Genomic DNA, 26963 nt, shown 5'->3' with positions numbered 1-26963 from the left:
CAACTGTGTCACCACATGTAGGTATGCTGGATTTCCCTGTCTTCACTTATGTATTGCAAGCAACAAACGCTTCTCTACTTGCACTTAGGGTTGAAATGGCTTTTCAGAGGTTCCCAGCACTTGTAGTAGTTTTTATCTAGGCGGTTGGAGGTCTGGAGGCCCCATTTGGTGACGGCCAGACTGAGGGACGATTCAAACATGAAGGCCTGTTGGGAAGAGGGAAGGTAGGTTAGGGCAAGAGAGCGAGAGTTTGCATCCAGGCAAGGTGGCTCTTGCTTTACCACAAACAGGAGTTGCATACATGGTCCAGCCCTGCCAAGTTCTGCCTCCAGCACGATCAACTGAGGGGGAGAAAGCTCTTCAGAGCTGGCATTGCAGTGCTGGTATTAACCAGGTCTCAGGAGTGACTTTGGATTCCCTGTGTACCCAGGAAGGCCAGGTTGTTCCAAAAGCGCTAGTTCAAAGTCTGTTGATGATCATAATTAGATTTTAGGGGGTGGAGAAAGGAGAAATGGCAGGGGTTTCGTTTCTTTGTCCATAGGCTAAGACAAAAATTAAATTAATCAGCATTAAAATTCCCAGCTTCCTGCTCAGGCAACAATTATTGTGGGCAGATGATCAAAGCTGCCTGGCATTGCATGTCTCCAGGGGAGCTCCTGAGAGTTGAATGGTGCTGATTGGTAAGGGAGGTGAAGGCTGCAGCAGTTTGGTCCAAGTACTTTTCCAACTTGCCAGCAAGAAGCTAGGCTGTGCTTTGACACAGCTGCAGTATACCGTTGACACAGCTGCTGTATTTGAAATCTTACTGGATCCCCTGGCTCCTTACCATAGTCCCTTCTGCAACCCTCTCAGGCTCCAGCTTGGCTTTGCTCGCCTTCTCAAAACAGTCAGCATCCGGCCCATGAGGAGTCATCATGCTGTGCAAGCTGGCCCCTCCAGGCTGGAAGCCTTCCTCCTTTGCTTCGTAGTGGCCTTTGATGAGCCCCATGAACTCACTCATGCAGTTCCCTGCAGGAGGCATAGAGAAGAGGCTTCAACACAGTGTGATTGGGAGGCATGACAGCTGGGCTGTGAGCTCCTTGAAACCCATGAGCTAAGCTGGGCCAGGCAGTGGGTGGAGTGGAGGTTCCTAAGCAGGGCATCACAAGAGAGGACATCAGGGATCCTACAGGCGATGCTTGTAAAGCTGTACAGGTTTTATTCTGCTCTTAATTATCTGGATTCAGAAACCGAGAGCTCCCTAATGAAGGTGCATTGATGTTGGTAGACCTGTGTTTTTCCTACCACCTCGAGGTGTGTAAGTACTACACTTGCATACGGACTGCATGGTGTAACCTGGTATTTACAGACTTGGATTAGAGATCTTAAAGTGCTGGAAAGAAAGTTCAGCATAATCATCCCTGTGTTACGGGCACTGAGGCACAAAATGCAGGGCCAGCGTTTTGGTGAGGGAGCCTGGTCTGCTGTCCCAGGTTATAAGCTTGAAATAATTTTGTTTGATATTCTACCACCTCCAGTCCAGCCAGGCGCTTCAGTACCTTATGCTTTTGATTCGGCATTATTTACTTATTTCTCGAGAGCCACTGTATGCTCAAAGACAAGGAGCCAGATTCATCTTTCCCCAAGGAAGAATACTTTTAAGTAGACCCTCTGAAATCAATGGAGTAATACACCACTAACTTAGGTAAGGATGGCTATATCTAATCATTCAGTACTTACTGAGTTATGCTCCCTGTAAGGGAAGTACTTTAACAACTGCCATCCCAGGCTTTCAACTTTAGTAGACCTGATGTGACTAAACAATATAGCAACTTTCTGCTTAGCGGTCAGTTTTTGCAAAACCAGGACACGCTTCTGTAGCTATGTTATATATAACCCTTTTTAACCAGTAGTTCAATCTTTGTTAAGTACAATCCAGGGTCTGAAACGTTTAACAACAAAACTAATTTAGCTCAAAGCAGAGTTGGCCTATATATGTATGCAAACATTTATTAATTTTCATCCCAAGTTGTCAGTATCTCATGTAAGACTGGATTGTTACGGGCTTTTCGTTGAACTCACTCATGTACTGTGCTTGGCACACTCAGACTGCTGTACAGACCCTAAGAGCTGGATTGCTAATGCGTCTGCAACAGGACTCATACTATTGCTTAGGAAGAATGGGCTGGTGAGTAGGAAACCAGGCTAGGACTTAAGAGATGATCTGAGTCTAGTTTCTTATTCGTTCGCAGATTTCCTACATCACCCCAAGAACTTAGGTGCACCTCCATTCCCTATTGGTAAAATAGCATTGTCTTCTACGAGCAGGATGCTGTGAAGTTAAAATCCCTTAGTGGCCATTAGATATTATGTCCCACCGTGATGAGGATCACACAAGTACTCTCCCAGAGACAGATGCAATATATGGTATAAAAGCTGTATCGGACACATTTTTCAACCTGTGGTCCGAGTAATTCACAGCCTCCAGGGATGTAGAAAGGTGACCAAGAGAAGTCAGTATTTATGAGATGCACAGCCACCTTTGTATGTGAAATTGTTACGGTGTTTAGGCAGAAATTTTTTGACCACCATTGCTATATTTATACTTGGGGCAAAGTTAAGGCGAGACGAAAACTGTGACTCTGAGTGCACCAAAGTTCTCTGAACACAGGCTTTCCAGTGCACCTGAGAAGAGGAGGCAATAGGGGATTTCTGGCAAACAAAATAGGCCTCTTGTAAAATATTTGGAGTGGGGAGAGTTCAGCAGCAGTGAACTTGTGCTACTCCTACCCCAGAGTTGCTCTGTCCTGTTACACCTCTCTAATGGTACAAGATTCTCATCACTGCACTAATTTCAGAGGGAACTAACGTGCAGTGTCTTGATAATTGACTGTTGCAATGTCTGCCTTACCCACTCAAGCTCTGCCCCTCCATGGCTGGGCTCGAGTAGACAACCAACCTGCTCATCATGAATTTAGTGCTTAAGCCTATGGCCGAGGTACTGTGGTCAAGTGAGTAGCTGTGGTAGCTGTCTGCATGGGTACTCTTAGCTCACAACACGGACAAGAGAATGAGAGAATTATTTCAGCTGTCTTTTACCTCAGACTAAGCAAAGTTGAACAAGTTCATGTTGTTCAACACAACATGTCTGTGAAAAGTTAGCACAGCTCTGCTGATGTGCAGCAACTTAATCGTGGTGGCTACGTGTCTCACCTTTTAGGGTCTAATAAAAGAGGTAACTGTGACCTGGCACTATCCCAGCCAGTCAGGAGACATGTTTCCATGTCACACTCATTATTGGGAATGAAAGCAGAATGACAAGGCAGGACTTTGCCTGTGGGATTTACTCAGATGGCAGCACAGCTGCCTACTGTGCTTGCAGGCGCCACTAATTCTGCCAGCCTCCAAGACGCTTGGAAATATGTCTAAGTAGCAGGAGGAGCTGGCTATTAAACTGTGGTTAGTAAGTGTGCAGAAAGCCTCTCAGCACTTCAAAGTGACCATAGTGTGACCTTGATAGCTTCTGAGATGGGGCCTTTTAGCTGTCGACAGAAGGTGTGCAGCATGAGTAAGCGTTCTCCCCTCAATCTCATAGAGCAGGTTGCCTCATCCCTACCCTGGAAGGGCAATCCTATGTGGGCAACTGGATTTCTAGCATCCATTCAATGCAACATGTGGCCATGCTCTGCCAAGATGAAACCAAAAACTGCCAAAAAGAAACCGGCTCTGGTGATGGCAACCAAATCCCCCCAAAATCAACCAACTGCCTGAGAAGGAGCCCAGTTCCTGATCTCTGGCCTCTTACATGCCAGTGGTACCTCCATCACTGTGCAGGTGGTGAAGAAGGGCTCAGGAGAGCCAATTCAATCCTTTGCTGTAACTTTGATCTCACCCTGCAAGTGGCCTTGGGCGCCTCTATGTCTCTCTGCTTCTTGCCACCTGTGATGTCGTATTTTCCTTTCTCCTGTTCTTTATCTATGTACTCTAATGAGATATTAAGCAATTCATGGCTGGATGATAGGACAATATCTGATGCATTTGTGCAATGCCAAGTTCAATATGCACCCAGTGTCAGTGGAGCCCCTTGGGTATGGATGCATCTATCTATGCAGACACCACCAGCCATCACCTCTGAGTTTTCCTGAGGTGCTCTAAATAGGAACATCTTTGGGTTAGTTCGTTTTCCAGGGAGGACTGACTGACTCCAAGAAGCTGACTCTAACTGTGCCAAGGGCAACAAATCAGACTGCTGCTTCCCTGCGTGTGCTCTCAAATAAATGGAGGCTTGTTTTTTCCCTGCAGTCCTGCACTCAAGCACAACCAACAAAGAGCAGACATACGGTGGTAGTATGGTGGACGGAAGGTGTTGTTAGCTACCCCCCATCGCGGGGGGAATATGACAAAGTCAGCGAGTGCCACTCCAGGACGGGTTGACTTGGCTGTCAGGACAGTGAAGATAGAAGGATCCTGAAAAAAGCAAAGCAAAACGCATGAAACAGAGCAGGGCTCAGAGCTATCTGCTCAGGTCATCCAGCCGGTAAACCTGACTGATACAGCCTCGCCCTTGCCAAAACACTTTTACCATCTGCACCTGGTGGCGTGGGTGAGATTTGTGACCCTGTGTGACAGCACCCAGCATCTCGATCCCATGCTGAACATGGGAGGTAAGTGATGGGACTGGATGGTTCTTCCTTTAGGCAGCCTTGGAGAGCCTTCCCTGCCCCAGCAATGATGCCCTTGGAGCCGGCGGCATAGATGCAGTGGAGGGACAGCCCCTGCAAGACGGGGTACTGTAATTCCAGGAGCAGTCTCCAGCACTCCTCCTACCACGAAACCGTACCTCTTCCTTAGCTGGTTACAGAGGACAGGAACATCCTGCTGGAGGCATCTAACCTCACAGCCCTGATAGTTTACAAACAGGAAGAACAAAGTGCAGAGAAATTGGGGCTTGTTTCAAGGATTTTTGAAGTTCCTAGTCCAGTAAAGTGATTTTCTGGGCTTTGATCCCAAAACCATCCTTCTCCTGGCAGGTTCTTCTGGAGTTTAAACAATCCTTTCTGTTCGTTGTCTCGCTAGAAATGCTCCAGTCTCCTTGCACACCCACTTGCAGAAGCAGTGCCAAGAGATGGCATCGCTGCGGGCACCTCTCCCACTGGGCTGGTTTCCTTTTTAGAAGAGCTGCTCACATTAGTTTTGGCTTTAGCTATTTCCCATAAGATCTAGAAATTATTGCAATGAAAGCTGCCAGCTCTTCAAATGAATTTCAGTGCTGGGCTCAGAGGAACCAGGGAAAGAAGTCTGTGCAATTGCAAGAAATAAATCAAGGGAAGAATTTGAAGCAGAAGTCTTTTAGCTGAGTTGCATGGTGTGTGTTGGCTTCAGTATTCAGTTCTCCTCCAGGGCGCAGAAATTCTATGCTAAACTGCACAAAGCTGTTTAAGAAGCTGATCAACCTCCAGTTATGACTGTACCACAAAGGAGGTTGTCTTTGTCTACAAGAGCTTGGTTTGGGCCCAGGGAAAGCAGCGCAAGAGATTTTACACTGTTTCTTAGAGCACAACAACATATTTTTTAACAGGTGCTGAGCCCGTGGAGCTCAGGGCGAACTTGGATGGTATGGTATCCATGCAGTATTGCTCTGCCTTGCCCAGCTCCAGAACTTACCGCGTGGTCAAAAGCAACAGAATTAATGACCATGAATTTTTCCAGATGGTATTTGTATGGCGTGTAGTTCCCGTGCCAGGCTACAACATTGAAAGGGGAGAAATCCTACCAAAGCAAAGAGACAGAGGGTTACCATACACAGCCTTCCAACTTGCTGCACATATGCAGGGCACTGCTCTTTCCCAAATTAAAAATGGGTTTAGTGCTGGTGAGAGGTACACCGGCAGCCTGGAGCATGAAGCCTTTTAGGCACAGCCCGACACTGTGAGGATGTGGTTTTCCTCAGCATTTCCACTTGGTGAGCCTCAGCCCTCCCTCTGGGGTTTGGTCTCTAAAGGTTTCAAGTGCCCAGGCAGTGCTTGAACAAGGCCAGCTGCAACACTGGCTCTCTGGTAAGGAAACCCTGGCTTTTTACAGCAGCCCCAGCTCCTCTTTTCTACTCTGTTGCTATACACTTGTGAAAACAGCGAGGCAAAGACCGTTGTTGAGTCTTTGGGCAACCAAGTCCTCACAAACACTTTTTTCCAGACAGAGGAGGCTCAGCTGGGAAGATGAATGACCCAACAAGGCAAGGGCTCAGTCCTGCTCCACTTAACCCAGCAGGACCTCCTGAGACTACATGCATGCTACTGAGTGCATCCCAGGCCATGCACTGGCAGTCGCTGCGCTTCAGTGCTACCTGTTCTCCCAGGGCATCCTCACCTGCTGGGCTGCAAACAGCTTGCCCTGGTATTTGCTGATCACTGTGTAGCCCCCTGGCACTTGGCGGTCCTCGTACCATGCAACGGGCACCAAGAAGTCACGTGGGTTGGCCAGGCCATTGGCTCCTGCGAAAGAAAAAGAGATGCCAGAGCTCTTTGGGCAACCTGCAAGCAAGGCAAGAGGCTGGCACAATTTCCTGGCTTCGTGGGTGCCCTTCTGCATTCTGAATGACCTTACTGCTTCTTGGCCCACCACGAAATCTGAAATAGTCATGTATTTGTGCTCCTACAAGTAGGTAATTGTAATACATCCTAGCATTTAAGTCCATGCTCCCCTTATGTGACTAAGACAGGTCTCCCCTAGTTCCCTTCTGAACAAGATTAGTACTTCATCCTCAATTAAAGGCACGTAACAACTAGGAATTAAGCAAAAAATGGAGGGTGAATTGCTCTCTGTTCCTGGACATCCTGCTGGTTGGACACTTAGCCATGCAGAAGTTACGAGGCATGTCATGAGGGGTCCAAATACATTTCTGAATGCTTGCAAAAAGAGTAATAAAATAAGGGCTAGTGATACCTACAGACTCTGGGCATACTGAGGGGTCGGTTAGCATGAGGAGTGCATTTTCAAAGTGCAAAGCACCACACAGGTGCTGAAGTATTCTTCTTCTCATTAGTATTATTGTTACAAAGTGGTTTTGAATTTCTTGGATAAAAATGCAGGCATTACTACCTGCTGCTAAGGTTTAAGAGTCAGTGCTTTTCTCCAGCTGTCATTTTTCAAGTGAAAAGTGAAGTTAGAATAAAGTAAGACTGAAATACAAAGGATCTTGGTCTCTGAGGGGAAGGTGGGTAGGTGGTGAGAAGAGGAGCTCTAATAATTACCACCTCTTGAAAAGGTTTACAGGCAAGTGCACTCATTTTCTTTTCTCCAGAAAGTAACCTTATAATAGATTCCTGCCTTCTGGAGACCAAAAAAAAACCCCAAACCCAGTCCAACAGTGTCTGAAAAACTAGCTAATGGGAAAAATTGTTACAAACAGGCTGGGGCAACAATATGAATAATCAAGTGGAGCAGGCACAGAGTGCAAGAAGTGGGTGAAGGCAGGTAATCTCAGCTGGCTGAACAGAAAGGTGCTGAAAAACCACTGTAGGCTCAATGCAGAAAGAGATGTGCCCAGCACATCACATGGGAGAGATGCTTGAGCGGGGTCCCATTAGATGGCTGCAAACTGGGTCGGTTCCCCACTGCAAGGACGACCGGCTTCAGTTTCACTATGGCCATGACATGTTTGCAAAGGCCCTCTGAATGCAGATGGGTCATGCCAAGCTTGTTGCTGATTGATAATACCTACTCAGTTTACTTCAAGCATGGCCAGTCTCTTAGATCTCACTGAGAGCTATAAAACAAGCCCAGTCTAGTGGGGAGAAGAACCCAACCCAACCTAAAATGAAAAACAGCCAACCTCAAAACACCAGTCTGAAAGTGGAGAACTATTGGTAAGGTTTTGTAGTTATTTTAGCTGTTACAAGGGAAGTTTCACTTCCTTTCCCTGAGACAATCTTAGTAGCAGTAACCAGGTGTTTTCCTCAGCAAGAAAAGTTTGGAGTTGAGTACTCCAGGGATAAGGAAGGTGAAATAACCTGAGCTGAGCACCTCAGGCTGGGAAATCACAGTGGGGATGGCAGGGCTTCAGATGCTGTGCACCCTCGCAATATCTTTCTCATGGCAGCAAGAGGCTGTGCCTTCATGATCTGTGACATTGCACAGACCAGGAGGCAGCTGGCAGAGAGGATCTGTGATTTACGAGAGAGCGAGACCTGCGCTCAGTGAAGTCAGATCTGCCCTGGCAGCACAAAAAGGAGATGCGAATGTGTTGCTGATCCCAGTCCTGTGCTACTTATTTTATTGATTTCGGATCCTCCAAGGAGAACAGCTTCTGACGCTGAGGCAATCTAGGCTCTAGAGCTCTAAGGCACCTCTGTTCACAGAGGCGTGCGGAAAAACACTTGATTAAATCTAAAATGGGGTTTCAAGAATATCTGTTGCCTCTGAAATCTGCCTTTCCTTTTACTGCGTAAATTATCTCCTATTCCTCCAGTTTATGCCATATCTGTAAGTAAGGGGCATCAGTGGTGATGGCCTTTTGAGTTTGTTTTGGTAGGAACAGATTCAGAGCCAGCAGATGGGGACTCCCAGATCAGACAGGAAGACAGAAAGGGGAAAAGGGCAAGAGAAATGGTCCCTTCAGTCCCAGGGGAATCTTGGCACAACTGGGGTGTCGCATTTTTTTTGGGGGGAATGCTTGTTCTGCTGGGGAATAATGGTGCCGGGATGGAAAGCATTTTTGGGAAGGAGTGTGTGCATAGGAGGATTTATTACGTAGGAGATAAAAGGATGGATTTGGGCTTGTAATTCCTCACTGTCTCTATGAAATTCACTGTAGGTCTGATGGGAGGTTGTTACCAATGGGTCCCAGGTCAGGCAGCTCGAAGTGTGCCCCATACACCTCCAGGATGTAGCCTCTGGTCTCTCCAAACACCTCCACACTGAAACGCATTCCTTGCTGGAAAATAAAGGAAGATACTAGGATCCCCCCAGGACTTTTCTGACAAACCATGAACAGCTGAATGCAGGAGCTGGCTTGCTCCAATGTCAGGGTCTGAGCCACGGGCAAGGTGCATTCAGCCCTTACCTGGATGACACAGATTTCATTGGGCTCCACTAGCATCTTCCCAAACTCGGTTGTGATGAGCAGTTTCCCATGCTGGGGCACTGTGGAAACAAAATGCAGGCAGAGGAGCTGAAGTGACGTGGTGAATGCCTTCCTCCCTGTCCACCAAGAGCACCTGGGCTCCAAGGAAGAGCAATGGGCCCTTTCTGACCCTGCTTCACAGCGGAACAGGGCTCCCTCTCCCATGCAGAGCCTTGTAGCAGAGATGCCTGCACTGGAGGGAGAGCTTCCAGACCAGCCACATGGCCCCCACCTTACAGCAGGTGCCTGCATGAGGTTAAGCCATCCATCACCTCACGTTCCCTTGATGTAGGGTTTGTGCTACAGATGCTGAGTCCAGGTAAATGGGTCTTGATATATTCAGGGCTATACCTGTCCATATCATGATCTTCACGTAAAATGGTGCACGTACCCATCCTTGTCATGACCCTGGCAGTGTGAGATGTCTGAGAACAGCTAATTCGCCCTGCTTCCTGAGGGTAGAAGTAATACTTCACTAATGTCTGCATTATTTTCCTGGACTGTCCTGGCACAGGAGAGCTCACATTTTGACTTGAAAAACTAGTGGATTTACAAAACCCGTCCTAGCCCTTTTACTTCACAATAGTGAAGGAGGTGAGTGAGAACAATTTAATAGCTATTTTATGGGAGAATTGTTTCTGTTGGTGACCCCAAGGCATTTCTGTCCCTTGGTCAAGAAAGATACACGGAAATATCAGGCTTCTGATACCACTCAGGATATTTTTTGGCATGTGCACACTTTATGTGCCAACCTCAACACTCATCGTGGCAGTCTGGTTGCCTGAGGCTGGCAGAGCATGGGAGCTAAGCTGCCGTGCCAAATACTCTTGGACTGAAGCAACAAAGGCATCTAGCTGTAAACTGCTCAGAAGTCCTGAGGCTTATGTTTTCCAGAAAACCTCTGCCTGTGGTGTGCCTAATACCAATCTGGGGAGCGCTGGGAAACGATCCCTGAGCACCATGCTCAAAAACAAAGTTGAGGTCTGGCACAGATGTGTGCTCTCTGAGCTGCACAGGAGCGGTGCAACCTGCCCAACAGCCCAGCTGGTGCCAGACCACCAAATCTGGATGGCAGGAGGGTGGAGCCAACCCTCCCGTCCAAATCTTGGCTGTAGAGCCCAGGCTCTAGAGGAACAAGAGGCAGGCAGGTGGCAACCCAGGTAGACCCTCGTGGAGGAAAGGAAAAGCAGAAGCATCAACTCACCAATTAGGAAGTCGCCATCTGAATTATAGAGGCATCTAAGGAAAAAGGAGAACAGGAAGGTCAAGGTGCTGTAAGCTCCAGGCACACATCACAACCACAGCTAGGGAATTTTGAGCTGGGAGATTGACGTGGCAGAGGTCTCCCCTTCGGCACCAGAAATGCTATTTGCAGGTCAGTGAATGCAATATACGGGCCAGTGTAGGGAAGGCAGGGGGGTTTAATGTGCATGGCCTGGAAACAGGATCTCCTCCAACCTCTGCCAGGTCCCTGCCTTTGTGGCTATGGGTGCATCAGGTGTTGTAAACTGGGGAGCAGGGCTGACTTCCCCCATGAGCTGCTGCAGAGGGTAGCGATGCCCATCAGAGGCTGCATGCGTGTTGACCTCTGAGGAGCAGCTCTGGTCCCTGGGACGAGAGCACCTGGATCCAACGCATCCCCTCTTGCTGCATCCCCATGCCCAGCTCCCTCCTTCTCTTGGTGGCTCCCCACCCACTCCCCCAGTGCTCGGCCATGGAGCACAACCTGCTTCACAAACACCTGCCATGGACACCATGAACACCTTTGCCGGTGCACACAGGAACACAGGGACATAGAGACAGCACCGCTGGGAGCAGCTGGACTCCAGCGCAGCAGCAACAGACATACACATGCAGGCAGCCAGCCCAGGGCAGCCCGAGCCTCCAGAGTAGCGGTCACTGACCTGTCGAGCATGGAGGTGTTGCAGACAAAAATATGGACGGCGATGCCATTGCGTCCTCTGGGCTCACCAGCACCGCACAAGGTGTGCAGTCCCTATAGGCAAACCCAAAGCACTGGGAGTTAGCGGCAGGCAGCGGGGCAGGGGCCAGCCCCCTTTCCTCCCCTCATCCCACCCCCTTGCTGGGGCTCACCCCTTCTCCCTGCTTCCCGTACCGCTACCAGCCTGTCCACATACGGCCTTTGGCCAAACATGTTGGCTTTACTTGAATATCTCAAGGGTTTCTTAGCAATCCATGTAAGCCTGTGTTTTCCAGCCCAGGGACTGGGGAGAGCTGGGGATTGGGGCTTTTTTGAAGAGTCCCTTGAAACGCAACAAAGAAAATCAAGTCTGCTGTCAGGTGGTTGAAATCTGGGATCCTCTCCCCTCCCACAGATGCTCTGCGAGCCCAGAGATGTCAAAACCACTGCTGTTAGCCCAATGCTGAGCATCCCGTGTGCCCTGCTACCCCCTGAGGGGGAGCAGAGATGGAGGATGCCCAGGTGCCCTGGTCCCCCAACTTACGCTCACAAAGTCCAGCTTATTCTGAGGGGCTTTCGGGATCTCGAAAGGTTTCCATCGCAGCTAGACGGTGGCAAACAAAAAGCAAGAAAGCAATGCCAGCGGTTATAACACAAACGGTGGCAATTCAAAAGAAAGCAGACCCCCATCCTCCCCCCTGCTTCCCTGCCCTCTGCTAGCTGAGGTGGCTTTGTCTTTCCTCTTTGCCTTGCTTAATTTGGTTTACAGGTTTCTTTTGATTTATAGAGCTTTTTTCCTTTTTAATCATAATTTTGTAAAATAATTGGCAGGCCTGTGTAGTGCCAAGGTTAAAAAAATATCCTATGTAAAAGCTGTCTCTTCCTCTATTACTAACAACGCTCTTGAGAGCAAAGAAATTCAGATGAGCCGGCTTTCCACAGCCAAATTGTCATGGTCCTGTGTTCCACTCCGCGCTGGATGATTCACTCCCTCCATGACCCCAGCATAACACTCCTGTTTGCTCCACCTCATTTTCCCCACATCTGAAGCAGAAATATCTCTACCTGCGTGAGTGGGAGCTGCAAGCAGCACTAATTACTTCTTGCAAAGCTTGTCGAGATCCTCAGGCAGAAGGTGCCAGAGGAGTCCGAAGTATTTATTACCGCTAATATCATATTAAGGGTCTTTGCAGCTCTTGGGGACAAGGTGCTGCAGCTGAGAGCCCCTCACTGTGGGGGGGTTCAGTGCAGACCAACCCAAACACCCAAAATTAGGAGGATGTTGACATGGCCAGCTGCCAGATGTATCCCCTGCATCAATATGCTTGACACCAGATGAAAGTGCCTGTGACTCTGGGCATCCACAAGAACATTTTCTTGCTTTTAGCTACCCAACCTGGCAGTTCTTGACATGTTTTTAGGCTGGTGCCCTGAGAAAACAAAGCTTATGGGGCTCTGTGTCTGTGCCTGCCGCTCCCAAAAATTTTGAACTATGTGAAATTTCAGCTAAATTTGAAAGGGTTACGAAGATACTAAATTCCCCCAAGCCTCATGGAAGTTTTCCAAACCCAAATCAAAATGTGGGTGCCCAGGTGACTTGTCAGCTCTTCTGGAGAGCTGGCCTCAGGAGGAAACAGGCAACTGCGCCCAGCAAGTGCATCTGCGAGTAACGCTGAGCAAAGCAGGGGCTCATCGCTAATTAATCAGCTGCAGCCCAGGCATGGCCCCGCAGCTTGGCCCTCTCCGCTCTGCTCTCCAAAGCCATCTCCTTCCCAAGGGTGTCCCACTGCCACAGCCTCGCAGCAGCCCTGGGTTGCCTGGGTCGGATCCATCCCTTGTCCCTTCCTCCCCTCATCCCATCCGCTGCTGGGCAGAGCGATGTTTTCCTCCTCAGGAGACCTGGGCAGCTCCGTGCCGGTGCCTGCTCAGGGTCACACTGCTGGGGTGCTGGGCAGAGGGGACGAGGCTGCTGGAGACACCAAATACACCCACCAGCACATCAGCTGTGACCCTTGCAAAGTATCAACACCTCACAGGTGAGCCAGTAAGATAGTGGTGAACCTCAGGTTTTGCCTTCAGACTTCTTTAAAGCGTGTTTTCCTTTGGTTTCTGAGACAGCCCTCCAGACATGAACCAGAGTCAACGCAAAGCACAGTCAGAAGGTGCTCCTGAGCCTGCTGCCACCCCCAGCAGTGGGACTTTCTCCAGCTCCTGTTCATTTCATTGGCACAGCAGCTGTGGAGGCCAGTGGTGGCATCTCAATGTGAACTGTTCCTCTAATGATTGTTTTAAGCCTTCAGAGTTGGGAACTGGGAACCATTGACAGAACCCATTGGGAATCACTGACAGAAAGGACACACGGAGGGACAAGAGAGAAGACCCAGGAGACAGGACAGAGAGAGAGAGGGAGAGGCAGAATGTGGAAAAGAAGATAAATAAATGTCAGGTATAAAGATGGTCTAAAGCGAAGCAAATTTTCTCACTGAGGAATATGGGAGATGACAGTAAGTCTACAGATGAAATAATAAGTATAGCGCAGTTCCCACGTAACAGCTTCATTTTCACTTTGGTCCCTGTGGACACCTCCACAGTTGTCATTCCTGTGGGATGAGGAGAGCGGGAAATGTCATCCAGCCCATTGGTCGCAACGGAAAATGGTGTCTCGCCGCTCTCCTCAGAAACGCTTGCAAACTGCTAAGCCACTGCCCAGCTCTGCGTGCCGTTCGCCCGGCGCGACTCTGCTGCCATTGGGTTTCACTGATGCAAGAAGAGAAGAACAAGCACCCTGAGCCAGAAGTCCAAGACAGCCAGTGGCAGCCAGCACTGGGTGCTTAAAACAGGGAAGCTTTTAGTGTTGTTTCCCCGCTGTATGATCCGTGAGCCTCCTGAGATACGGCACCTCTGTGCTTATTATTATTTTAGAGGTTTTCTCTCTTCAAGGTTTGTCCAATCACTTTTTGAACCCACCTGCATCCTCTGGCAAGAAGTTTCACAGTTTATGCATTTTTTTTTTTTTAACGTGACATTCTTTATTGGTATTAATTTTCTTCCTGCCTCTCAATCATAGCATCCCTTGGTCAGCTCTGTTCCAGGCTGGAGAGCTTTCTTCTGTTTCAGCATTTCTTGCACAGATGTCACCTCATATTTTTTAATCATCTTTGTCCCCTTTCCTGTTTTGTCCCCTGTGCTTTTTATAATTCTGCCATTGTCTTTGGGCAGCATTAAGGGATTTTTTTTCCCATTGACTTCAATGGACTTTGCATAAGGTACCTCCATATGGCCATCCTTTTAGATGGATGACGATCGGGAAAGCTCCTTAAATGAGCTGGGAGAAACACAAAGCACCACAGGGAAGCGTTGGTCTTGTCCAACAAACTGAACCTGGTCTCTGGCTCTGCTTCAGAGAGGATGAGAAGGAAAGCAGGAAGATGGCTCCCACTTACTGCTAGGAAATAACCCCTCTGGGTTTGATGATTGCCGTTGAAAGCGGTGAGAGAGAGAGCGGGCAGGAGCTTCATTGCTGTTCCCTTAGGTAAAAGATATACTATACGTACATGGCTTGAGATGCTTGAGAGCCGGGCATCTTGGAATTACCGAAATCATAAATAACCGTAATGGTAGATGTGGGCTGCAAAGGGGCATCAGGGATGGAGGAGGTGGTAACAGAAGTCCTTGGAGCTTCATCTGGGAAAGAGCAGCAAAGGGACCTAAACAGGAGCCTGTCACCGCTCCTTGGTCAGTGCCTGGAAAACATATTCCAGCAGAACTGGGAAGTATTTAGACAAATGGTGAGGCTGTCAGGAGGCTGGAAATTAGCTAGTGATGATGCATCAAAGGGCAAAACCTGAGAGGAGTAAAAACTGATGACCATGAGATGACGTTGAGAGGAGACCAGCAGGAGAGAGTCAGATTAGCAAAGTCAAATGTTCTGGGGCTGGCAGGGAAGAAATCATGATTAAAGATGATGGCAAGGCCGTCACAGAGGAAGACAAATGCTGTATCTCTGCGCGACTCTCCAGAATGAAGCTTGATTTCCCACGAGGGCTGCCGAGAAACGGGCTGCCCGCCAGCAGCCTCTCCGAAAGCTGGGGAAGGAGGGGATGGGTGGCAGAGACACTCTGCTGCTCTGCCTGCTGAGCTGGGGCATGATGAGCCGTTGACGGGGGACACTGAAGAGGAAGAACTGACACTGGGGGACACTGAAGCAGCCTGAGAGGTGGCCAACAGGAGCCCCCAAGGGAGATGCTAGATAGCACAGACCAAACCCTGTGACACCGCGGCCGTGCTGGGAAGCAGCACAAGCATCCATCGAGGTGGGAAGCAGCAAGCATCGCGTCGAGGGCTGTCCTTGCTTGGATGACCCGTAGGTGAGGAACAACAGGTGGCAGTCAGGACCCAGCTCCTGTGTTGGCCAGACCCCCAGCTCCCTACGGCTCTCCTCAGACCTCTTGCAGCTCAGCGCCTTTGCACCCCTGATTAACTTAATATTTGACTGTCCTCCCAGCAGGACCAGGGCTCTTTCCAGCACAGTTACCTGGTTGGGGTCAGGTTCAACTTCATCCCAGTTGTGTGTCAAGTGGCCCTCCTCGAGAGGTTTGAAGGGTTTGTGGCAGACTGAAGGTAGGATCCGATACAGCCAGCTACAAAAAAAGGAAAAGACTTGGATTAGCCTGGGGAAGAGGTTAAACCCTCTGGGTGGCTGCCAGCTGATTGAGCTCCTAAAGGCATGAATAACATTTATATTGGTGGCAACTGGACCAAAAGGTGTATTAAATATCAAACACCAGCTCACAGCTGGAGACTTCCAGAGAGATGGCTTTTTATTATAGGCTCTAAATACAAATATATGCTGTTATACGTAGGTAAATGTCTATATGTGTGTTTATATATAATTACATATGTTTACATTCACACACACACATATGTATATATATAAAATAAAGATACAGCTTTATCTGTGGCTGAAATACAGCAATCTCAGGTGGAAAAAAGCCTATTTAAACACAGCTACAAAGCAGCTCACACAAGACAGGGATGAGCACAGTATCTAACTGAAGGTACAGAGGAGCTTTCAGGAGACAGAAGGTCACAGCCAGTATCTGAATTTGGATGGATTACTGAAAGTAGCATCCTATGCCTGGCTGGCCATGCCCATAGGACCACCAGTGAGCCCACGCAGCGAAGACCAGAGTTTTATGTGGGATGAAGCTTCCTACTGCTGTAGGAGGTCCCCCACGCCTCCGCCACTGCCTGGGACCGTCACTCTCCTTCCTTGCTGCCTGCCGTGTCCATGGCTGCAGCCCCTGCCGCCCCCGCTGCTCCGGCAGCTGCGGCCAGCATCCGCACGCCGTGCCCAGGCGCAGCCAAGCCCAAAGCTGGGCTTTTAATCAGGTGAGAGAGCAGAGGTGATCAGGAAAGCCTGAGCTAGGCAGGGCTGCCAATGCCTTTGATGTGTTAACAGCGGTGGTGGCAGTTTGGGTGGGTGGGAGAGGGGAGGAGGGAGCTCTCCCTTGAGAGCTGGAAAATTTCCATCAAGGACATCTTCGTGCAGCAAACAATGATTCATCCCTTTCCCACGCACACCACGAGCTGGCACCAGCCCGGAGAGCAGAGCTCTGCTAGGCAGCTCCGATGATGCATTTGCCTTTCATTTGAACGAACAACAGAAGGGACAGAAAAGCCGCCGTGGGAGAAGCAAAATGAGAAAACCATCTTCTGCAATCTGGTCATGGCTGGAGCACAATGACCGGGACATAGCTCTGGGATGTTTGCTGCCGGCTGGAACAAGCTGTCCCCAGCACTGCTGGGAACACAGGGTGGTAAGCAGCGTGCTGGGTACCTGGTGCTGGTCTGAGCCCCGGCCAGCCCCAAAACGGGTGCGGGAACCTCAATGGCCCCAGCCGGCATGCAGGAGCATCCCTTAGGAGGAGGGAAGAGTCCTGCTCAGAGGCTTGGTATTGACACTGTCCATCAGGTGCTTACCAATGCCAGTTGCAGCGGTGACATTTTCGCAGTAGCATTAGGGCTGAGACCCCAAGGTTTTTTTGCACAGCACACAGCCCCCTTGGGACCATCTGGTGCCCGTGAACATCCCCTCCCCTTCCTCTCCTTGCTCAGAAAACCGTTTTCTTCCCCATACCATCACCCTCTTTCTCAGCATTTTCACAACCCACTCGCCCCACCCGACCATCCTCTCCCTCTCCTGTTGTTTTCTGCCCTTGCCCCTCTCCCAGCACAAGGTGGAGGGTTTTGGATGCATGCTTCGCCACCTCCACCGCCCGGGCTCACAGAAAGCGCTGGTGGCATAGGGGTAGCCTCTCCATTGCTGCCTGCCACTCGCCCCAAGCACCCCACATCACCTCCCTGCTGCTGGGGGTCACGATACCTTCGCTTATTCGTGGGCCGGGGACAGGTGAAGGCAGAGCCCGAGAGCTGTTCAGCATACAGGCCGTACGGGCAGACTTGCGGGTTATTCTGAATGGGAGGAGAAGGAAAAATAAGGAGTGAGAGGCAGCGGCATGGGATTTAGCTCTGGAGCTCCCGGCAGAGGACCGTGGCGGGTGCCCGGCGCCCTGATGCCATGAGGTGGACTGTGCTCCTGAGTCTGTGCATCAGCCCTGGTAGTCGTATCTTCTTGCTCCCGTGAGGCTGGATGCCCTGCGGGTACCAGCCAGAACCCCAAACCCATTCCCACATGCATCAGGCTACAGAAGTGCCCTAAGGAGCTGGCACAGCCATTGGGGCAACACGCCCGCTGCTAGAGCAAGCTGTACGGGGCAGTGCTTGGTAGGGTCGGCAACAGGAGCGTCAGGGAAAAGGGGATTATTCCCAGCGCTTACAGACTGCAAAGCAGACCATTATTATGCACAAATTTTTTTGAGACCAAGTGTTCAGATGGGTTGCCTCAGAGTATCATGTCTGTCTGGCTTTCCAGAGGGCTGATAAAGAGTCGCAGCAGCTCCCCCTTTGCTTCTTCCCTCCTACGCACTAAATGACCCCTTCTTCTGTCCTCTGGGAGGGATGCCTAGAGCAGGCATTTTGGTGGTGTGCTGCTTCCTCCTGCCAGTGCTGTTTGATGCCCAAGAGTGGGAGTGACCTGAGTGGGAGCCTTTGCTTTTTTGCAGGGCTTCTGCACAGTGACAGTCTTCCTTTGGAGTAAAAAGGGGGCACTTTCCCCTTTGCAGAGCCATGGGTATGACTAGCACAGGTTTAGCAGCCCCTGTGAGTTCATAACTGAAGGACAGATTCCTCCTTTTCAGAGAACAGAAACTAGACATTTTGATCTAAGTAGGCCAGCATCTATTTGTTTGAGATCAGCAAGAAGCAAAGGCATCCAAAAACTGCAGGAACTACCCCAGTGGGACAGTCATACACCATTTGCTATCCCATCTCACTCCTGCAAGGTCTAGTTTAGCATCCTGTCATCCTGCTGCAGCTGAGCAGATCAGCCATCCATACAGGATCAAACATTGCCCTGACAGGTGAGCAGAAGGAAGAGGTAAAGCTCTCATAACGCACGTAGCTTCCAGCCCTCAAACTCCATCTTGTCAATATGGGTATGCAGTGAAGCAGGGGGATCAATAGCCCTTGTCATTTTTATCTTAGCCAGCACTACTGCAGATGCCGGTCTTATAAATACTGCAGAGGAGAAAGGATCCACCCCTGGGACTGGAGATTTTTTTGTCTAACTCACTCGTTTTCAGGTTTTTCTGTTAACTCTTTGGACACCGAGTCCAAACTCTGTCCAGATGAGGCTACCTCCACCAGAAGCTGGAGGGGTCTCCTCGCGTGGAAAGTGGTGCTGGTCTGGGAAATCACGAGGAGTGCATCCACCACAGCCCACTGCCTGTTCAGACCAGCAGTCACCACTATTGATCTCCCAGTTTTAAGGTGCCTCTTTCTTACATCTTTTCTCCACCCATCTGCTATAGCCAGTCTCAGAAACAAGACGCTGCACCAGGTGAGCCATCAGTCTCATCCAGCACAGCAGCTTTTCTTTCTTGTGGACACACCATAGGCTGCAATGCAGACCTAGGGGACATATAAATGCATTTAATCTCTTCTAGTGTTGTGTGTTACTATCCACACTGGCACACAACGTGTAAAACATCAGAACTGGGGAGATCTAGAAAACTCAGGAAAAGTGAAGGCTGAAGTTCCCTGTTTGACCTTAATTCTGCTGGCTTCTTTGCACAGAGGATGAAGAGGAGCTGACTTGCACCAAGGGATGTCACTGACTGAGCATAAAATGCTGCCATCCAAGTCCAAGGGATTACAGGGCATCCAAGGGAGGGCACAGTCAGCCTCAAAATGTGTGCTGGTGTAAAGGAGACCTGCATAAAGGAGATGAGAGAGCTTTAATTCTTCAGGGTTTCGTTCTTGCCTCTGTGGACCGAGTGGCTAGCATCACATGGGTTGCGATTCCTTTCTTTAAAACAGAAAGACCCAATATAATTTATTTTAATCTAACATGCTCAGAAATTACTTACTTTTAAGAATGAATCTGTTGGTTTATTACTACAGGTGTTCATGTCCCCTCCCTACAAAGAAGCTGCTCTCCTGCCAAAGGCTTATGAGCCAGCTTCGTCGAACCCAGTGCCTACAGAAATCCCAAAAGCCGCCTCTCCTGCGTGAGCACGTCTCTCTGCCAAGCTTCAAACTTCTGCTGTGGTTTATTCCAGAGCCAATGGCTTCTTTCTCGGTGTGGCTGAGCCACTTCTATTGCAAACCACTTTTGGAAAAAATGGTGTTGAGCGGAGTTAATTTAGGCAAGTCTTAACCCCCTAGGTGAAACCTGGAAGCTCACGAGTAATTTAAAAATATTTAAAAATAGAAAGTATGAATGGAAATCTTTAATTCTGATTTTTGCCAGCATCTTATTATTCCAGTCCTGCATAAAGAAGGCTCCTGGAGACTTCTGTGGTGGTAGAGAGAAAGGAAACACGTTAAGATGAAAAGAAGCCCAGGGAACAGATATTCACTCTATTCCATGTCATTTTAATAAAGCACTTTAAAAAACTCAGTACCTGTCCCTCCGGTAAAGCTCCTGGACAGCGTGGATCCTCAGAAACATGTTCATTTCCAAATCCTGACATGTACTGTAAAATAAACCACACAACTCCTCAGTGTTTTGAAAACACAAGCAAAACCTCTCCAGACAACCCGTCCATCTCTTCCCATGCTTTTTTTCAGGCTTTTTGTATGCATTGAGACTTACACAAGTGATCTACTTGTGTATTGCCACAGACCATTTTCAAAGCTCCTGGGTTTGCTTCATTAGCTAACTGTGTGGTGAACTGGGAAGCACAGGCAGGATTTGCTCTTCTGCTAAATCTGCATGTACATATCGACCGCATTCTGCACCATGCAGGCACTTGAGAAATAAGCCAAATATCACATATACAGTCAGACTCAAGAACAACAGGGTGATGTATAGGAAGAAGAACTGTGCACCAACATTATGGAGGAGTGCTAGCACCATCCAAGTTAAATCTGACTTTGCTGGAATTGTGGATGTTCCAAAATCTACAAACTTGCCTTGCAAATTTGTGCACTGAGTCATGGCCCTCAGATGTTCAGGGATTGAAACTGGGAGTCGTTTGGTTGTCAGGTTCTGGTGATACATCCCCATGACCATCAAGAAAAAGGTCAGGACGTAGCTGGGATGAGGGAGGAAAGGAACCTTGGCTGGGACTTAAACTATGTCACTGATTAGCCCTAAATGAGTATCGCCCAGTTGGGCGTGAACTGTCCACCATGGTAGTAAGCAAGAATTAATCCATTACCAGGTGATAGTATGGTTTTCTAGGGCGATGTATACCTGAGAGACCCATAGACGGAAGAGACCTTCTCCCATGCCTGCTCTGCCTACGGCTGCTGTGGTCCGAGGGAGAGCATGGCTAAAAGCCGCAGGACCCCAGAGGATGCGGCTCCCAGCTTTGTGGCACTGAGAAAAGCCCCACGGTAAAGGGGGGGCTGAGTAAAGCCCCACAGTAAAGATGCTGAGACACACAAGGGAAGCAGGTGTAACAGAGACCTTAGCTTTGCACTGACAGAAATGTAAATACAGACCCTTCAGATGCTATAGAAAGGCATGAAGCAACTCTGTTGAACTCTGCATGAACGCAGAGGTGTTTTGGCAGCGATCAATGGTTCAGCTCCGTGGCCTGGGGAGAGAGTTAAATATTAATGCTCCCCTCTATCAACTGCAAGAGTAGCCGAGCTACTCGGCTGCCTTCACACAGCAGCACTGGGATGGCAAAGCCCAGGAGTCCCAACACTTGGCTGACACATGCATGCTTGCTGCGACGGGGTGGCTGCAGCACTGCAATGCTGCTGTGCCCCAGCAGCTGCCTGGGGGCTCCAGTGCTGAGCACTTCTTGCCCGGCAAGCAGCAGGCAATCTCCCTTGGTACGGTGTGACGTGCTGGGAGGCACAGGTCTGACACGAAGGTGGAGCGACAAAGCCCCTATATTATATTTTATTGTATGGGGGGTTTATGTTTTATTTTATTATATGTTTATTATATTATTATAGTGCCTGGATTATTTCCCCCAGGGGTTCTCAGCCTTGTGCAATTTGCAGCCCCCATAGAAATTTCCCAGTGTAGCAGACACTCAGAGAGCAAACCTGAAACCTCCTGAGAAACCCTGTGCTTTCCTCAGCCGCCTTTCAGTGACCTGTAAGAAAAGTCCATTCCCAGGGGGAGCCAGGCTGGCTGGAAGCCCTGCTCAGCCTGAATCTGAAAACATCTCGGTTTCTGTCAGTTCAGGGAGGATATTTCTCTCCTTCTTACAAATGAACGTACATCGCTAGGACTCTGCTCTCCACTGGGTTCTGCAAGAGGCATATTGATATGCAAAGCAGCAGGTCACCTAAGCAGCCTTGGCAAATGTATTGTACTGGAGCATTTCTTTCTTTCTTTTTTTTTTCTCCCCTCTTTTAAACGGAAATGCAGCAGTATCTGATGGGACTGCAGCAGTTCCAGAATTAACTGAGACCTCCGCACTGCACCCTCCTCTACCAGCAACACAAAGGTGGTGGGAGCATTTGCCTGTGGGGCAGCCTTGATGAAAAGGGGAGGAAAGGGGGAAGAGGAGGAGGAGGAGGGGGGCATGCTGCTTTTCGGGACGCATAGCCAGCAAGGCCCAGCAGGCTCTTCCATTAGCACAGCTAGGAGAGGGTTAATGCAACGTGCAGGCTGCTTTGCTGAGCATCACCTGCAAAATGCTCGACTAAAAGCTGGTGGAGAGCTGGGAGGGGACAGTCTGTGGTTCTTTGGTGGGTTTGCATATCTGGTAACCAGCGTGTGCTCCCCAGCAGCCCCCTGCCACGCTGCTGGGGCGAGGGGGAAGGAGGCATAGAGATTTTGCTTTGGGAAATCCATCCCCCGTCCTTCAGGCTAAAAAGCTGGTGCCCTGCACCATCCACACCCCCAAAAGCCCCTTTGCTTCTTCTTGCTGGGCCAGGAGAAGGAAAGAAAACCAACTCGGCACCAAGCATCTCGTGCCAGCAGCTGCTCCGTGCCCATGTTGGTGCTGCACAGCACCTCGCCCGGCCCCACGCGGGGCGGCTGGCTGCTGAGTGCGGCGATGCAGGCAGCTTCCCACTGGGCTGGATGGAGAGCCGCTGCCTTCCTCGGTTGCATATCACCAGGGGCTGCAGAGCCGCTGGTCATCGCCCAGCGATGCAGGAGGCTGGGCGGTCTGGGGCAGGGGAGCTGAGTTGGGGAAGAGGCGGTGTTTGGGAGAGGGTGGCATTGCCCTGCTGCCCTGAGAGTTGGGGCAGATGCTGCTGCATCATTGTTTGGTCAAAGTAATTCTTCCTTGCCAAGAAAAAAAAAATTAATCCTCAGGTAACTGCATCGAGGGATGAAAAAAAGGCATTGGCAGGACTGCAGCCGCGGGAGGGGAGACATCGTCCTACCCGTGATTTATCACCCTGAGTGTGGCTCCAAGGCTTTGCCTGGATGTTCGGTGTGGCTTTTCTCATTCACTCGTTTTATTTTTTCTTTCCCTGTGGCAGACCTCAGCGAGGCTTCTCTTCTCTCCATGCCCTTAGGGGTCAGTGTCAAACACTTTTGGCTGCCAAAAATAGCTGCGCCACACCAGCTCCCCGGTGCATCAGAGGTGTCATGCTCCAGGGCTCTGGAGCACTATGTGGGGACTCTGCCCATGTAGGTCGGTCAGGAGCAGCAGCGCAAGGGCCAGGCACACCACAGCCCTTCTCCCTGCTGACCCTCTGAGCCCACCTCCCAGCTCTCAGTTTGCATTGCACAGCGTGGCCCCAGGCCAGGGGAAATGACCCCTTTCTGCCCGCCTGGCACCCACACCAGAGCATCCTTCCTGGGCGAAAAAAACCTGGAAAGATGGAAACAAACCCTTCTCCATGAAATGGCACTGTGTTTTTAGTCTGAAGTGACCTCCCTCTAGGTCTCTGCCTGGCCTCCACAGTTCCTAGCCATGTTCTAGGTATCTCCAGGTTGCATAGGTTCATGGGCACTATTCTGGTAATTGAGCAGGTGGTTTCTCTGTAAAACAAAAAGTTCTCTGTGGTCCTTTGTTTTCACTTCTGCTTTAATTACTGTTGTTATTTTGTTCGAGATCCTGTAGCTTTTTATGCAAACGGGACTTTAGGAATTCATCTGACTCCACTTTGTTTTTTGTTTTGTCATTTTTCAATAAAATGGGAGAGATAAAAGCCCAGCACAGCATAAAAAATTCAGCAAAGCTCATTGATTGGAATAACCAGGATGCAAAGCAGAGTGCTCACAATGGGTGTCGTGCTCTGACCTATAAACCATAACCTTTTGTTCACTGGATTAGACAGCAGGCATGGGAAAAACGCATTTGAAGTCTGAACACATAGACTGCAAAATAATTAAGGCCCTTCTTCAAATGCTGCATAATACATTTCTCTATCAGCTCCTGCTGCAGGACACAGGAAAACAACATTCATCTCTAGACAAAAGGCACGGCACTTTGTATCAGCTCAGACCAGTCAACACCGGAGCGTCTAACACAAACCCGCAGAAACAAAAACATGAGCACCTGGGGCAACGAGCAGGGCAGGTCTTTCACCCTCTGCACGGGGGTCCACAGCCTCCTTGTGGGGGGAAAACCAAAGCACCCAAACTGGAGCTCTGCCCTGGTGCTGCCCTGGTGCTGCAGGGCCAACAACCCCAGCAGGAGCTGCCATCTCCTCGACGTCTTGCCAACCCTCTGCTCCAAAAGTGGCGGGGATGGTCCAGGGCCAGACCCTTCCTGAAAGGATCTGCCTAGCTCCAAGGTGGGTCAGGGCACTTGGTGGAGGAGGGAAGAGAAGGACGGATGCCGGGAGCAGTGGAGAGGAAGGGTGAAGCAATGTTTTTGGAGGAAAGATGTAAAGAGAAGGTGGGCTGGGGAAAGGTGACAACGGGGTATGGATGTATATGACGTCTTGGAGAGGAGGCTCTGGCAGAGCAGCCCATTCCCGTGGCCAGCTCTGGGCAGACCTGTGCTCAACCTGCAGCCAACAAGGTGTTAGGGTCCTCTAGGAATGAGTCGGAGACAGAGGCAGAAAATGCTGTCAGGCCACTCGTCCGGAGTGGTATGGGGGCTAAGCTGCCCCGCTGCTGAAAGAGGATGGTGAAAGCTGGCGGGGGATCAGGGACAAGCAAGGAAGAAGCACGGTGAAATTTCACTGTATGAGGAGACAGGACACTTCAGAGATGAATAAGAAGACTTGTAAGACCACCGTGTAAAATAATGAACATCGCAGAAGGTGGTGAAGGAACACACACATATATCTCAGGCACATCCAGAGCTAGGAAAAGGCCTAGTAACAACGACAGCCCCGAAGTCTGGGGAGAAACACGATGGTCCCGTACAAGCTCTCGACACCCACAGTGGTCCTGGGGTCAGCCCTTGCCGCTCCTGCCTGCTGCAGCGTTACTCACACTCCCCAATGGCCCCGGGGCACCTGGTCCCCCATGCTGCCACAGCGAGGTGCCGATGAGGTTCGGGGTTGTGATCCTCGCGTTCCTACGCAGGAGCCATAAACCCAACGCACCCCACCCTTCTCCCGAAACTCCCCCGTGCTCTGGCAAACGGTGGCAGGGAAAGCTCCCGCTGGCTGCCCCGCGGGGGCTCGGAGAGGAGGGGATGGCCGGAGCCCCGGTGTGCTGCTGTGCCCTGTGCAGGGGACTGAGAAACCGCCCCGGGATGGAGCCGCTGCTCCCCGTGGCTGCTGGGGAAGATGACGGCCAGGGTTGCAACATCTGGGCAGATGTTACCAGCCAGATTTCATAGGCTGAGGGGGAAACACCCCCCTGGCAGCCAGGGCAGGAGGAGGGGTGCGCGTGGAGGGCGGGGGAAGGACAAATCCTGCGATGAAGAGGTCCCGCGCTGGGACAGCCTGACCAAGAATGATTTCCAATGGAGGAGAAGAGGGAGAGAAAAGCCTATTTATGGATGAAACACAGCAAAATCCTTTATCCCAAGAGAGCTTTAAAAACACACCTTGAAACACAAAAGAGGGGCACATTAAAATTAAACAGACGGCAAAAAAACGGTGTCATCAGAGAAGAGGTGTCCACAGCGAGCACCGGTGGGTCGCAGGTGCCCGACCGCTTACCTGCAAGCCCGTCATACTCCTCCTGGTCCTCCTCCTCTTGGAGCAAACACAACCCCCAAGCAGGTCTCTGGGCGAAGCAGCCTGCCAAGCAAAGCCTACCAGCTGGTCGACCGCGCCGGGCTGGTGGCAGGCTGACAGTGCTGGAAGTGAGAAAGTCCAAGGGAGTTTTCAACCTGTTTGCTCAGCCCAGTCTGTGTTTAACCAAACGCCAGCCCTTCTCCACAGAACCAACCCCAGGATCGATTTGAAGATAATAAATGGGGGGTGAGGGGGACTGTGTTCCCTCACTGCTCCTTTTACCCCTTAGATGGTAAAAAAGGGGTCTTTTTCCCCCCCACACACACGTGGGGGGGAAAAAAAGAACAAGGTGTTTAAGAACAAAGAAAAGCCATTTTTGCAACTGTTTTATAAGCTTCTTTCATAAATTATACCTCTAGCAATTTTCATATACAGCCCTCCAAATGTGTAGCAAATATTTGTTCATTATGCTTCTGAGCCATGTTACAGTGGGGATAGAAAGGATCACATCCCCGTCCTGGTGAAGGTAGTGATATTTGTGAAACACCGTGTGGCAACACTACACGCAGTTTGGGGCCAAAAGTAGGGGAGGATTTTGTATTCCTGTGATTAGAGCTAGTAAGGGGAACTTATACATTCTGAAATATTAAATTTTCAAGAAAGCTGTTGCTGAGGAAGGAGCGGCAGCAAGCATTTAGCTACAGAATACTAATGAAAGTAGCTCTGCATTTCCAGAAGTTTAAGAAAAAAAAATCAATTGATTTTATTTGATTTTTTTACTTTGAATTCTCATCTCTCCTCCCCCCCCCAAAAAAAAAAAAAAGCAATATTTTTTCCCCTTTCTGTGACCTGCTGTACTGTAAGTCCTGCCAGGAGGAAATCTCTAGGAGGCACACATTGAAATTCAAACATGACCCTGGAGTTAGTATCTCCTCCTCTCCTAGAGCATCCTGGAAGCCTTCCCTCCCCAAAGCAGTTACCAGTTCGCGTGGCCCCCACAGCAGCCAGTGAGAGCTCGGGCTAGAGGAGAGACAGGTCTTAATTGGTTTGTCTTCACTAAAACTGGTACCTCCTTACAGCACCTTGAGTAATACGTCAGAGCCACTGAGAGCTGCCACTTTTTAAGGTCTGGCAAACGAGGCTGGCTGCTACAAGGGGGAAGATGGGGTGTATGTAGAGACAGTGGCTATTGGTAGGGGAGAGGGAGAGCCAGTTTTCTTTAGCTGTCCCCCCTGGTCTTAGGATTACAGGGTCATAAGATAATTCAGGTCGGAAAGGACTTCAGAAGGTCACTAGTCCAACCTTCAGCTC

General features: G+C 49.9%; 1 protein-coding gene across 1 annotated transcript; it reads right to left on the bottom strand.

The window, feature by feature from the left end:
- On the bottom strand, positions 1 to 25649 carry HGD (homogentisate 1,2-dioxygenase). The gene is made up of 14 exons (XM_075491793.1): positions 25635 to 25649; positions 20048 to 20119; positions 17407 to 17495; positions 15556 to 15661; positions 11566 to 11625; positions 11005 to 11096; positions 10305 to 10339; positions 9041 to 9120; positions 8812 to 8911; positions 6346 to 6470; positions 5644 to 5748; positions 4320 to 4446; positions 827 to 1008; positions 1 to 206 (listed from the first exon to the last, which is right to left on the bottom strand). Exons 1-14 carry the CDS (start codon positions 25647 to 25649, stop codon positions 75 to 77), a joined length of 1320 nt encoding a protein of 439 aa, XP_075347908.1. The 3' UTR covers positions 1 to 74.
- Between the last annotated feature and the right edge of the window lie 1314 nt (positions 25650 to 26963).

Source organism: Mycteria americana, chromosome 1, assembly GCF_035582795.1.
Source record: "Mycteria americana isolate JAX WOST 10 ecotype Jacksonville Zoo and Gardens chromosome 1, USCA_MyAme_1.0, whole genome shotgun sequence".
NCBI classification, from domain to species: domain Eukaryota; kingdom Metazoa; phylum Chordata; class Aves; order Ciconiiformes; family Ciconiidae; genus Mycteria; species Mycteria americana.
This window is presented reverse-complemented; position numbering and strand designations above follow the sequence as displayed.

Bases quoted from the DNA above. Each gene is read 5' to 3' on its own strand.
- HGD (XM_075491793.1), bottom strand. The intron at 15,662-17,406 runs GTATCGTGACCC...CTTTTTTTGTAG, and splicing joins CGGCCCACGAATAAGCGAAG to CTGGCTGTATCGGATCCTAC. The intron at 5,749-6,345 runs GTGAGGATGCCC...TTGCTTTGGTAG, and splicing joins AGCTGTTTGCAGCCCAGCAG to GATTTCTCCCCTTTCAATGT.